The sequence below is a fragment of the Anopheles bellator genome, chromosome 2, assembly GCF_943735745.2.
Source record: "Anopheles bellator chromosome 2, idAnoBellAS_SP24_06.2, whole genome shotgun sequence".
Classification (NCBI taxonomy): domain Eukaryota; kingdom Metazoa; phylum Arthropoda; class Insecta; order Diptera; family Culicidae; genus Anopheles; species Anopheles bellator.
Window position 1 is genome coordinate 50,842,520 of NC_071286.1, and position 13,196 is coordinate 50,855,715.

General features: G+C 42.3%; 2 protein-coding genes and 1 non-coding gene across 3 annotated transcripts in view; 1 reads left to right on the forward strand and 2 right to left on the reverse strand.

Moving 5' to 3' along the window:
• Positions 1 to 3,515: 3,515 nt before the first annotated feature.
• Positions 3,516 to 3,639, forward strand: LOC131212990 (U5 spliceosomal RNA). Its single transcript, XR_009156940.1, has one exon. It is a non-coding gene; the product is annotated as a U5 spliceosomal RNA (small nuclear RNA).
• A 2,136-nt stretch (positions 3,640 to 5,775) lies between these two features.
• Positions 5,776 to 6,443, reverse strand: LOC131211045 (calcium and integrin-binding family member 2). Its single transcript, XM_058204386.1, has 2 exons — positions 6,067 to 6,443; positions 5,776 to 5,993 (listed from the first exon to the last, which is right to left on the reverse strand). Exons 1-2 carry the CDS (start codon positions 6,416 to 6,418, stop codon positions 5,776 to 5,778), a joined length of 570 nt encoding a protein of 189 aa, XP_058060369.1. The 5' UTR covers positions 6,419 to 6,443.
• Positions 6,444 to 7,174: 731 nt separating this feature from the next.
• Positions 7,175 to 13,196, reverse strand: part of LOC131209583 (inositol-pentakisphosphate 2-kinase) — a 72,135-nt gene continuing 66,113 nt past the window's right edge. Inside the window, exons 4-12 of the mRNA XM_058202680.1 lie at positions 13,004 to 13,156; positions 12,804 to 12,910; positions 12,111 to 12,275; positions 11,948 to 12,006; positions 9,699 to 9,866; positions 9,521 to 9,632; positions 9,343 to 9,450; positions 8,998 to 9,254; positions 7,175 to 8,398 (exon numbers count right to left, since the gene is read on the reverse strand). Of these exons, the coding sequence (XP_058058663.1) occupies positions 8,221 to 8,398; positions 8,998 to 9,254; positions 9,343 to 9,450; positions 9,521 to 9,632; positions 9,699 to 9,866; positions 11,948 to 12,006; positions 12,111 to 12,275; positions 12,804 to 12,910; positions 13,004 to 13,156 (1,307 nt within the window). The 3' untranslated portion in view covers positions 7,175 to 8,220. The remainder of the gene's footprint in view (positions 8,399 to 8,997; positions 9,255 to 9,342; positions 9,451 to 9,520; positions 9,633 to 9,698; positions 9,867 to 11,947; positions 12,007 to 12,110; positions 12,276 to 12,803; positions 12,911 to 13,003; positions 13,157 to 13,196) is intronic.

Consider the following 13,196-nt stretch of genomic DNA (forward strand, 5'->3'; position numbering starts at 1 on the left):
TCCACCCATCCGTTATGACCGGATGGTGGCGGTACTGGTACGTCTTCGTCACCTTCGCAGCCAGCAGACAGAAACAATTACAAAATTTTTGAAAGGAAAATAAAACGATTGCGTTGTATCATCGTACTCATGGTCATAGTCGTAGATTAGTCGGCTTACAACAACAAAAAATAGGCGCAATAACAATAAACATTGTTCTCAGCTGGCGTACCGTTAGAAAACAGATTAGTTTCTGCTCTTCGCCGCCGCGAAAACTCATTTGAAACACTTTTGGCTTCTCATTGAGCATTAATGCGATGCACCGTTTTAATCTGAATAATTAATTACGGACACCGTTAACAAATCCGTAAAAATAATTCAATTAGCTTGTACAATAAATCAAACTAATATGCTTGTTGAAACGTAAGGTTTAAAATCATGAGTTGTTTATTAATATTGTATGCGATCGTCTTAAAAACAATACATTTCTAGCGTTTAAAAAGAAAACAAATTAAAACGACGAGCTCACAAATTTTATATTCTTTTGTGATCTTAAAGCATCCGAACAGAGAAATTCCTATCGTTCACAGCGCAACAAAAATGAGCAAGTGCAACAGATGCTCATCAAAGTTTATGATTGATCACACTTTTACGCATGCCAGCATTTCCAGCACTTGACGCCGGTGCTTTGTCCGTGCGTTGCAGCGAAGTCTCACGGAATCTGCATACTGATTCCAGCCCGTAAACGCTTCACCAAATAGGTGCAATTGCAATCATGGACATGCCTCGTTCGTCCAATTCGCCGCCAGTTCAGCACCGCAGAGCCATCCCATTTTTTCCGTTCCTCGTAGTGGTCCTTGCGACGGACTAACACCCGAAGCCCTAGCATCATTTTTTTAGCCAGGCAATAAATCCAAAGTTCAACTTCACTCCTCCGCGCCTTACTTTTGTCACAACGGGCTTGCGAACGTTATAAAATGCCACTCAAAGCCTTTTGCTTCCGTCACGTTTCGCTCGGCTTTTCAGTGCAGTTTGCTCATCTGCAAATGGAATTTAAACGAGCAAAATTGCTAACGCTTGAAGAGCTTGCAACTAACCGTTCGCAAACCCTCGTGATGACATTGTGTTGCCCAAAAGTGCCACCAACTGAAAAGTGGTGGAAAATTAAACATTACAATTAGATTACCGATTGTTTATTCAATTTACTCAGAGTGGATTACGTGGGGGTTTATAAAGGGTAAGCGACGTAAGCTTAAGCTTTTTTTCGAGCTTAATTTTTTTCGATGATTGAATTTTTTATTTGAAAGGTTGATTATTAAACTTTTTTTATGTAAAACATTTTTGGTAAAATATTCACCACGATTGGCTTGTCAGTAGCTCATTCGGTCAACCGATTTTTGAGTACATTTTCGATTGTATCTAGACCTATTTCGGCCTAGATTGTATCTAGTCCTATTTCGGCAATAGAACCTGAATTTGGTACCTCAATAGTTCACTTCAATAAAAAGTGCTTATGACGAATAAGTTGACGATCTACGACTTTGGAAATAAATTTTTCATATTTCCCTATTTCCTGCTACCAAAATTGTATTTTATACATAAATTTTAAGAACCTACTTTTCAAATAAATATTTAAGCAAATATCCCCCCCTTTTTTGTAGCCAAATAAAATAATGCAGCTTACGTGGCTCACCCTATAATAAAGGATTCGAATGAATGAAAACGTAAAATGTTTTTCGTATTCTATGATATTGTATTTTTGAAACACCAAACTAAGTAATTCGCAGTTTATTGGCAATAATTAATAATAATAAAAACTGCTTAGCTGTTTTAGGCTCTTATTAGGTAATTTTTACTCATTGGATATTTCGTACTGCAAGTGTTAGTTTTGAATGCTAAATAAAATTGTCCGAAATTAGAGAGTGGTGGCCTTTGGTTTTATGCATTAATTTCTTAAACTTTTTTTAACTTCGTTCTACAGCTTCACATTTTAGTATCATATTGTTACAGTTGCAACCTTGCCTATTTTCGCTTTTCAAATTATGGGTTTTCTTCGACAACAATGCAGAGACACACGTCGTCGCCTCGTTCTTAAAGGAAAAAGCTCCGCCAACAGCATATCAAGATGTTCGAGTCGACGGAAGCGGCGGTACTGGCACGCGTCCGAAACCAAACAGAGAGATAGAGAGAGAGAGAGAGAGAGAGAGAGAGAGCGAGAGAGAAAGAGAGAGAAATAAATTATAAAAAGGTGTCATATCATACCAGCAAGACCCCGGCTAGTTGGCTGAATTTGGAATAGGTGGCGCAAGGTAAGGGTTCCTCGAGCACAGAACACAGCCAAGTAGTCGGCCATCTGGAAAGGAAATTATGGCCCGCATTCATCAAACCCAAGCCCTTCGCAAGCAGCAAGGGCGCAAAGGGAGGCCGAAAAGCGAAACGAAAGAAAACGTTTACGTCCTGATAGGAAAAGAGATAGTGGCGTTGCCAATAAGGCACCCGGGCCTGGCCATAAAGAATACCTGTACCCCTCGATTGGATCGCTTCCCTTCTCGTCTCGTCGTCCTTCGGTTGGTTGCCCCGGACGGGTGGTGGTCGTGTGTGGAAAAACATCAGAGAGCATTGTGCGCGACTGAAAGATGAGACCCAGCGCACCATAGAAGGTAAAGAACCGACGAAAGACATTGCCCGTTGGCCACAATCATCGGAACGATCCTTGCCAAGGAGCGAAGCTAGGTCGGGGCTGTATCGTCCTCGGCGTCCCGTTCTGTGTGTTGTAACGGAAAAGCGTTTGTTTCGGGCACATCCTTTCGTCAGCAGCCAGAAAGGACACACTCCGAAGGTGTTTGAACGAAGTACCATTATTTAGCAGATCATCTGACTCCGTATGACAACACTTTACTTTGGGATCCTATAATTTAACATGGGCTTGGGCGAAAATTTGATTAACTTTCTTGTAATTTCTGCAATTAATGCTGTTGTCAGCACCGCAGGCAGTTTGGGGATCGGTCAGCTCTTACTGAAAAAACGAGCAGCGGTTCGCTCTATCAGCAAAACTGTTTAGAGAAAAACCATTTAATTTAAAAAGATTACTTTACCATCTCGACGACGTTAAGACAAATTCAGCAATATTTATTTTAAAATAAGTTAAAACAAGTTGAGTTTAAGACGTCTTTGGAATATTGACGTATTTTTATGTGTTTATGTACTTTTCAGAGCTTTACTAAGTTAAGCATCGTATTGAAAAGTTGGCTCAAATGTTATTCTTAATATTCCTGTACGGTCAGCGATAAGGATTACACAGTATTTATTACATAATCAGTCTTCTGGTAAAGTATGTGACCAAATATTTTTACATCAGATATGCTTCCGTCTAGGATTTAGCGGTCACGGCGCGTTGAACTGTCCACGTGTGTATGTGTTCCGATACGCAGCGAAGGACGTTCGAAACAAACGACAGACCGGCAAACGGTTCGTTATGTATCACTACAGCAACATGGCCTAGGAAGATCGGGAGGGTAGCTCAAGCCGTTCGGACGGTACTCTGATCTCTCTTCAAATGTCGAATAAATCTTTCGCCTTTTACTAAAGATTTCCGTGGAGAGGGATACTCTAAGGAGTCTAAACTCAATTTTTGTTCGCCTCGATTCCGGTTACGGGATCGAGCCATAATCATCTCAACAAATCGCGTGAAACAACCAGCTTGGTCTGAATGACATTAAGAAGTGCCGAGGATCTAAACTGGAACGCAAACCGTACCGTTTAGCTTGAACGTAAAGTAAATTTCTCTACATTTATTTGTCAGTACGCAAACGGGAACAAAACTCGTGCAAGAAAGTTTGTTCAAAATGATAGAAAAGAGAGTACATTTCATCATACAACCGAACACAAAAAGCCCAGGGCCCGTAATTGATCGTAATTTAAGATGAGTAACGAAACGCAATTAATCACACCATAACCAGACCGCCAAGGCTCGTCCGGGGATCACAAATAAATTTCCACGCACAGTACAAGGACATGCGGTAACACTTTGTCTCTGGTCTATTGGAAGCTTTCAGGTCCAAGCATAGACTTTGAGTCTTCCAACTACTGAATTGGCTTAAAATCCCCCAAAAGCATAAGCCGCTTTGGCATAGCTAACGCACTCCGCCAACTCTACGCCAAGAGGAGATTGATGTTTCAAACGCTCGCCACCGGTTCGTCATGCGATCCGAGCCCGACGCTCGTCTCCGGAAGGCCAGCATGGATTGAAAAATTAAACGGATTAACATGTACACGCAGGAGCATAGCACAGCATAAATTCCCCGGCACGGAAGAGGATCAATAGCGCCAGCGCATATCAGCGACATGATGCAATGGGAATTGTTTTTCATTTGTTTTTAATTAACTTTTCAACCCGTCGGCTGATTCGTGTGCTTTCTATCGAACACGGCCGGCGATCGATTTGGCCAATCCGATTCATATGTGGCCGGGTGCATAATTTCATATTGATATCGTTACGATTTATGCAAATGGTGCTTCTCGGCCCGAGGTAATGATGCATTTTAATGGAATTAAAATCATTTTGCACGTACTACGCCTTTGGGATGCTGGGCCAGATACGGAACCATTCGATTAACTTACTACTGGGCATGCTATAATGGTTTCGTGTTTTCATTAAACAATTCAAAAATGTGTTAATCAGTTCATTAAATTAGCCCATATTATATAAATTATCAGCATACATTTGAGCTGAGAGTTGGTTTAACATACCAACACACGTTGAAATCGACGTTGAATCGTTGTTTATCTACTATTGGCACTTCGTTCAAAACTCAAAAGGCTTAACAAATATTCGTTTTCAAATTCGCATTAGTAAGTGGTCAATTCGAAAATTCACAACAAAACTCAACTAATTATAAGTTTGTTAATTGCCCCGTAAAGCTTTTCCATTCGAATTCAATGATGCACAATTTTTATCACTTAAAGTTATGCAATAAATCCTTTGCCTTCTTTCGAAATACGACACCGCCAGCTTGGTTGCCACGTGAGGAATTTCTCTAAAGCAATAAAGCCATTTGCTAGACGAAAAACACGATTCTAACGCTCCCGATCCGAAAGGGGATAGCATTGGGCAAGGATCGATTTAAGTCCCGACACCCAAGTCAGATGCACTTCGTTTCAACAAAATAGAAGAGCAACACCCAAAGATTGTCTTTGTGGTCGGGTCGAATTGGCCGGAAGGGAAAAAAAACCAACCCGAATCGAAACCGTTATTTGGAGGCAAATATTTCAAATTTAAAAGACATATTTCGTCAAATAGATTGAAATATTTCACCACAGGTACTTTTCCGAGATTAAAGAAAAACACCTCACTAGTGCCATTCAGCACCGATTGCCGATATCATAAAGCAAACTGAATCATAGCCGAGAAATCAACCCTTGTCTCTCGGATATTGGCCCTTGGCTCACCAGATGGCTCTTAACGCACTGAGGAGCAAAAGAACTTTCAAATTAGTTTCAATAGCAATGGAAAATTGAAGGAACTCGATTATTGTTTGTATTTCTTCGAACTTCGCAGAACTTCTAACATAAATTCAGTAGCGTTTCACGCAGCGAGCTTAAGAACCTATAGTGTCTTACAAGAAGCGCCAGAACCCCACCCCATCACAGAGCAAGGGTTGATTTCATTGTTGATAAGAATATTACTTGGTTAAACCACTATTTCACCTAATTTCCAGTCAACACGGATTATACTCTTTCACACATGATCTTTACGATTCTGCGAAAAACTCACTTCTTTAGCTGCTTATGCTCCCCTTAGATACGGATGTGGAACGTGGAAATAAAATCGGGGGCACGCGTGATCACGTGTTCAAACTCCAAGTAAGACAGCTTCCCATCACCATCGACATCCGCTTCTTCGATCACTTTTTCGGCTATTTGTTGATGCTCTTCAACCGTCAGCTCGTTGCGGGTCAGCGCCGTGATAACGTTCAGCAGGTCCGACTGTCCAATAAATCCATCTCGATCGAAATCTAAAACCGACACAGAAGCTTTTAAGGAACGCATCGTAATGATGTTTTTGAAAGTCTGCAAAAAACGTCGTACCGTATATTTTGAATGCGTAGTACACTTTTATGTCCCTCGGGGCGTGTTCACTGAAAACTGACAACAGGTCCAGAAAGTCTTCGAACGTGAGATTCCCGTCACCGTCGCGCGAAAACGCCTCACACATACGCCCTTTGAATGGGTTTTCCACCAACTCCGGCAATCGTTCGATGCGCTCCCGTGGCACTTGTATCGAGGACGCCTGACCTTCGGTCATTATTTGGGGCACCAGGTCCGGACTAGCTTCGTGGAAGCGTTGGTGAACGCGAAGGATTTCTTTCCTCGTGAAAAACGTACAATCCTGATAGTCCTCCAACTGCTGATCGGTAAACGTCACAATCTTGTTGCCCATCTTGCGTACTTCACCGATGTTCCAACCTGTTAGCCGTTGGGAAAGCAACTAAAGTCCAATGGTGTGCCAGGCTTCTTACGAAGCTTGCAAAACGCTCACGTCACATCAAATATCACACTCTTCTTCCGGTGGTGCCACTCCCTGTTGGCGGGCCAATGCAAAGGATTGTAATGTCCTAATGACTTGTTGCTATTATGTTAGCCCCCTTCAGGAGTAAAAGGAAAAGATGTTCTCCAAGGTCCTTTGCACTCCGCTCTGCCACCCACCACAGCGCGACAGGCAGCGCTAACCCCCAGCTGGGTGTGGCGGGTGTGTTTCCGTGTTACTTCACAAGCGAAAACGAATTTATCGTCACGCAAAAGATAACAACCAAAGGGGGGCAAAGGACGCTTTGGATGAATCCTTTTCCGTGCATTCCTGGAACGAATGTTTTCTGTGAAAGAGTCCGCAGGCAACATGCTTTGGAAGCGATGTTCCGATAGTCTATCGAAACGCCATGAAAACACTTTCTATTCGGAGGTTACGTCACAGTCACGTTATGACTTAATTTATGGCCGCCCTGTTGCGGTGCTAACATTATTGGCAATTAAAGTTCCATCACTTATGTTGATAACCTACAAGGACTTAAAATACATACTGTTTTACACTTACAGTTCGGATCATTGAACCAAGCACACCCATTTACGAGTTCGCTCCGATCTTACTCCATTTGTATTTTTTGGGAAAATGACACAAAACAGTTCTAAAAATGCTCCTTTCCGTCTATGCATTCCGCTGATAAAAATGTCCTGTGGTAAAAATATGGCTGTAAAATATGCGAATTAAACAAACGACCTTAAACATACATGTTTCATTCTAATTTTGTTAAGGAAAGTGTTAAAAAAGAGGACCAGAAACAACAAAAAAGACTCATGAAGTAATTGGCGAAGCAATAAATACTAAAACTAAAACTGGTATTAACTTACAATGTACTTTAGATAACTTCGAATAGGTAAAAATAATTGTAAAAACAATGTTGACCGAATATCCCACCATTTCCCAACCTGTGTTTTGCATAAAAATGCGTTCGTAATTTATAGCGAATAGCGACGATAATAAATAAAACGTTATTTAGTAGTTAATAAAGCAAAACAGCGGCACCTTGAAAACCACCGTACCGTCTGCTCGAAAAGTGGGTTTGTCGGAAATTTGCTGTGTTGTTGGTGTTGATACTGATGCAGACTGTTTGGCTTAACTGATGGATCAGTCGTAGAAATGCACAAATGCTAACATTCACATGTATACCGTGTCTATCTAATACTCCGATGAACGACAAATGCTTTCAAAGTTTAAACGTTGGATAAAACAATGGTGCATGTTGCTGAACAGTATTTTATCATTTTCTCTCCAATCGTGTTCTTCTTCGATCTATCACGCTTCTGCAAATGTTTGTTTTCTTACATAAAATACACTGAATCTTTGCAGGGGCATCCGAGAATAAGGAACATCGAGCTCGCCTCCACTTTCAACCCTTCGTATGTGTAGTGTCTGCTTTCAGCTAAACCATCGTTCCTACAATACAGTCCGAATATACCGGTAATTCTATGGGTTGAAGGTGGTTTACACATAACACTGATAATACACAGAGTTTCACGACTGCTTCCTTATCGCTAGTAGAGAGTTTTCAAAAGAGCTTTCTTCTTGGCTGCATTAGGAATCCATTATTGCTTTGTGACGAGGTTCTGCGTGAATGCTTCGGTTTGTTTCCTGTTTTAAAAGTTAGAACCGTACGGATGGACGTCAAACATGGTAATTCGCCTCGCTTAGCGCTTTGTTAGCTTGCTCATATAGTCACGATAGGCCGAAACCGATTCCGCCAGTTGATCCACATACTTTTGACGATGTTTGTGCGATTTCGGATCCAAATCGGTGATCGTCACTTTAACTAAAAACTTCATTCCTTCGATAACGACTATGTGCTTGCGAGCCTCAGGGCTCAATCTGAAAGAGAGAAAATCAAGTGAGTCAAAATGTTTCAATTGTCCAAACATTGTACATGCAAAAGGTTTGTGTCTGTTATAAGTCCCCTCAATAAAAATTAATACATTTTTGAAATCTTAAATGCACTCATGAATAAAAAAATAAAATAAACAAGATATTTGCGGATATAAATACCTAGAAAACCCGAAACGACAAAAACAAATACCATCACAACTAATTGCAGAAACAATTAAAAAGGATCCCAAACTCTAGAAATCCATGTGTCGGCTTTCGTAAATCCCTTCAGGAAACTATTATCCATTGCCAGCCCTCGTTCATTGATAGTTTCCGGGCAACAGACAACACAGAATATGCCAAGGCATCACTGTTACATGTATGTGTACATGTGGTACATGTTTGTATATTTTTCTTTTCCCTGTAGCAGTTGAAAATATCGTAGAAATGCGCACGAGAAAGGCAGACAAACAAGGCATTTGTCACACAGACCTTGAAAAACCTTTCAAAAACGATTGAGGCTTTTATTTCTTCGTTCTCCGGATCAATACAGGTAACGAAACTCGACGTTCTTTGCTGCCCAAAATCCGTATTCTCGTCCATACCTGTCTTCCTCTGTCCGATCTCCCATCAGTCGCCGAAAAGTGATCATAACCGAGCAATCTAACGCCGTCGCCCCGAACTGATACTTTTCCTCCGTGGACAGGTATTCGCTGCAGAACGACCCGGACATCATAGAGGCGTCGCTATAGCCGACATCGTCTCTGTAATCTAGATACTTCTCGTACATATCGTCAACGTATTGGCATGGGCTATCACTGGATGAGGCCAATTTGGATTGGTCGAACGACATAAAATTTGACTGTAAAAGGCAGCACCGAAAAGAAAGACAATCAGAGGATCAGTATTGGTGTTCAGTTTCAATCTGAATGGCTTTAAATGTGGCTTACCTTTACCAGCAACTGCACATCGAGGATCTCACGCAGTACACATCTGTCTGGAAGAAAATGTTGCTCGCTAGCATTGCAGCCACGTTCGTGGAGTTGGTTCCTGTCCTTCTGCAATGATCATGGTTAATCACATAAAGAACGCTCGTGCTAAACGGACATGTGGTTTACGATTGTTTACTTTCTTGCGATCTTTTCTTATCGTCAATAGTTTTCGGTCACAGGTTGTGTCATCGCTGGAGAAGTCCGTCAGCAACACTTCTTTGATCAGATTGAGGAAGAATGTTTTTCGCCTGCGGAAAGAATAAAGATGTGATTAATTTCAACGATTTAGAAACCACTAATAACACAGAACATACTCTTCCTTCGTGCGTCCGTCGCGGGGAAACATTTCCTTCAGCATTCGGTTAAACACGGACTTTTCGCGTGTCTCGTCGTACACGATCTTGCCATTTTTGAGAAGTTTGAAATTGTTCTGCGGCGCACCGATAAGGCCCTTAACGGCGTGAAGAACACGGATTGGTTTTCTGCGCAATATGAAGCGAATGGAGGATTTACACGAATAAAACAAACTGTGTTGGATAAAACGTTATCAGTATCGAATGTGTTGTGATTGCCGTAATACCGTAGCGCGGTGCGTTGCAAAACAAAAACTCAAGCATTATCTCACTCAGGAAATGATAAAGCTACGCACCGGTGTAATTACACAAGAGACATTTCCACAACGCACTACTAATTTATAAACAATGCTTTAGTCATAATTCTATGCTTTCGAGACAATGGAACGATACAATAAATTGATATTGTCTGGTGTTCTTAACACTACACAGCGTAGCTCTTACAGCATAAATTGTGTCGTTTCACAGCCGAAATCGTTTAATCACCCTCGGTGCAATGGACCTTTTGCAGCTGCAACTGCAATTTCATTCTTGCACCCCAGACGACCTATCACACAACAACATACTGTTCCTTCCCGGCACCACCTTCCATAGGTCTTCTGCAGCAAGTCTTAAAAATATCCCGAAAAAGATTATCCCGATTTCGCTGTGTGCGGTACGCTTGGACCACCGTGGTTTTGTCTTCGACTGGCTACCGACTATCAAAAAACGGTAAGATATTGAAAATACACATTCGAAAGTGCGAGGATCACGTAAAAGCAGCAGCAAAACGGTATGCATTGCCCAACGACAAAACTAGCTGCAAACACGGATCGGGAGACCGGTTTCTCGCCGGAGTCAGCGAGCGAGCGAGCGAGCGAGCGAGCCAGCGCCAAAGAGTACCGAGGCCAAGATTTACTTGAAGGTGTATTTTAGTGTTCACCCAAAGGCGAACTAATAATTGAAATTTATTTATAACCTTACCCTCCGGGCGACCGCTGCTGCGTGGATCACGCATACGCCACAGAGCTAACGCACCGCGAAAACGATGCATCACAGGACACAGAAAATGCATCTCACGCCCGTACCTCCCGTACCCAGCAATGTACAAGGTATGGACGCTGGGGCCAAAATTGGACGGCTGGTGGAGTACGAAAAATGCGACGCAAAAATATCACATCACACACAAGAGAGTGTCAAAGGTCAACCACAATCTTTCCAGACAAATTGAACTAGAATAGCAATAGCGACATTTATTGGACAAATATCCTTCACTTTTATGATAACTCGCATCTTTTCTTTTCCAAGTAACTTCGCGAAATTAATTAAATCACCTATCGCGCTCGAATTGTGCAATTTGGAAACTAACCTTTCATTACTACTAACAGACATGACGTTACTACTACCAAAACTACTAAAACATCATCGACATATTGAGTTTGAGTGAATGATTAAATACAGACAAATTAGTCAAATGCCGCAAAAGCGAGTTTGCCACCAAATTTTCAGATGAACAATCATAACAATATCTAGTGATGAGTCATATTGGAAGAAATGCCACAAAAACCATCGTTTTTTGAACGTATCAACGCATTCACTATCAATTCAACGCAACCACATGCGAGAGGACAGAAAAAAACTATCCACAAAACCCGGATCGGAACCGATACCGCTCTCTCCTTGCATGGTGATCGGTCATATTTTGTTAACGACCCCACAAATTCGTCACCCGGGCTCTCCCACCCGAACCGATGGGTGTAATAAATTGTTCTTATTTTAGGCCCTCTTCGGCCCGCTTCGGTTGGCCACTTTTGACCTAACGGCGAGTGACATTCGAAAGTCCATCCGAAAGTCGTCGATACAGTGTGTCGTAAAACTACACACTGGTGCCCCAGCGACCGCACCATTTAGCAACAATGGTCGACCGGGCGGCGCGTGGTTTTCTGCTGTTGATCGCTATTTTTGGTCACCCTGAAAACGAATCGATTTGCTTGCTGTCGTGGGTCGCGGAGTGTCGCGAACGATGAAGCGAAGCGCGCCCAAGGCAACGCACACGCGACAGGTTTGCGTTGCAAAAATATAGTTCGAAATAAGCAGATCTACGCCCGTTGCGCACTATAAGCGAGGAGGACTTTCGCCCGACCACGTTGCGGCGACCTGCCCTGTGTCGTCCACAACTCAACATTCTCTAGCGTCCTGAAATAAACAGATAACCACTCATCGGGACTCACCCAGAAAAGAGATCCAATGGGCAGTATTTACTAATTTTGGCTATCGATTTCTGTTGGAGCTGCGAACGGGAGACAAGATAGATGGTGGGAAACTTATTACCAACACCATTCCCAGCGGGCGCGGGTCGTGGGAGCATCAATCAACCCCTGCGCGACAGCTCACCTTTAAATATTGAAGAAAACAGTAACGGCACTTCCGAAGGTCCCCGGTCGCCAGGCCCGGTACGGGAATGTTATCACAGAGTTCGTACGAAAACCAACCTTGCTTCGGCTTGATTTCGACGCAGTATGTTTGATAGGGAGACAGCAGAGTGGAGCCGATCTTGTCCTACAACGGGAAACGTAGGAAATAAGAACAAAGTTTGAGCACAGGCCACGAAGAATGTTATATATTTGTGAAACTCGCCAATAAATGCACTTTTAAATGCTTTTCGCAACCTCAACCAATAAGGTGCAATGGCGAATATATGAGTTAGAAATTAAGAGAACGCATAACGTATGACAAACCCCTTTGCCAAATATACCGAGCAAAACTATCTGAACCTTTAAGAGGTTACCGCTTACTATTAAGGCACGTTCACATATACTGAGAAAAATGAGCAGCATCCTGCTTTCCGAGAGAGATGATTGTGAAGGGTTGAGCTTTCAATGATAAACAGAATTATTTTTCTAAAGCATTTACTAGTGATTACTAAGCGATTTTGGCAGAAAGATACTTTGTGGAAACATAATAGGGTAGCATAGCTACTATTGCCTACCGTTCTTATCAAAGGTAGACAAACATTACAATCTTCCGTTTCAAAACTGCTCATTCGGAGGTTTGTTTCATAACTATTCATAAACAACTTTATATTACCTGATTCATGTCTTGATCTCTCGTTAGATAGAGCCAGTTCGGCAGGAATGCTACGTCCGGGTAGATGATACCATCCAGTTCTCGGATTTCCTTGTCTCGTCTAGCAACTGATAGCGATAGGGTACGGTGAGTTTAACATGCAAAGGGAGTATTATAACCCACTGAAAGCATCAGTGACTAAGGCCCCCTTTCGTACTTACCGGGGCGTGTTTTGCTCAAGCGCTCGTTAAAGGCTTGTAGGTTCTGCGTGTTGAGATGGGCCAGTTTGAGCGTTGGCACGTAACAGCTGGAGAACAAGTTGGACATCACCTCAGAGTATTTGACGAAGCGCTCCAATTTAACATTGCTCACGGCTGTAAAAGGCGAAACGATTAGTTTATTTCAAGCCCCCAA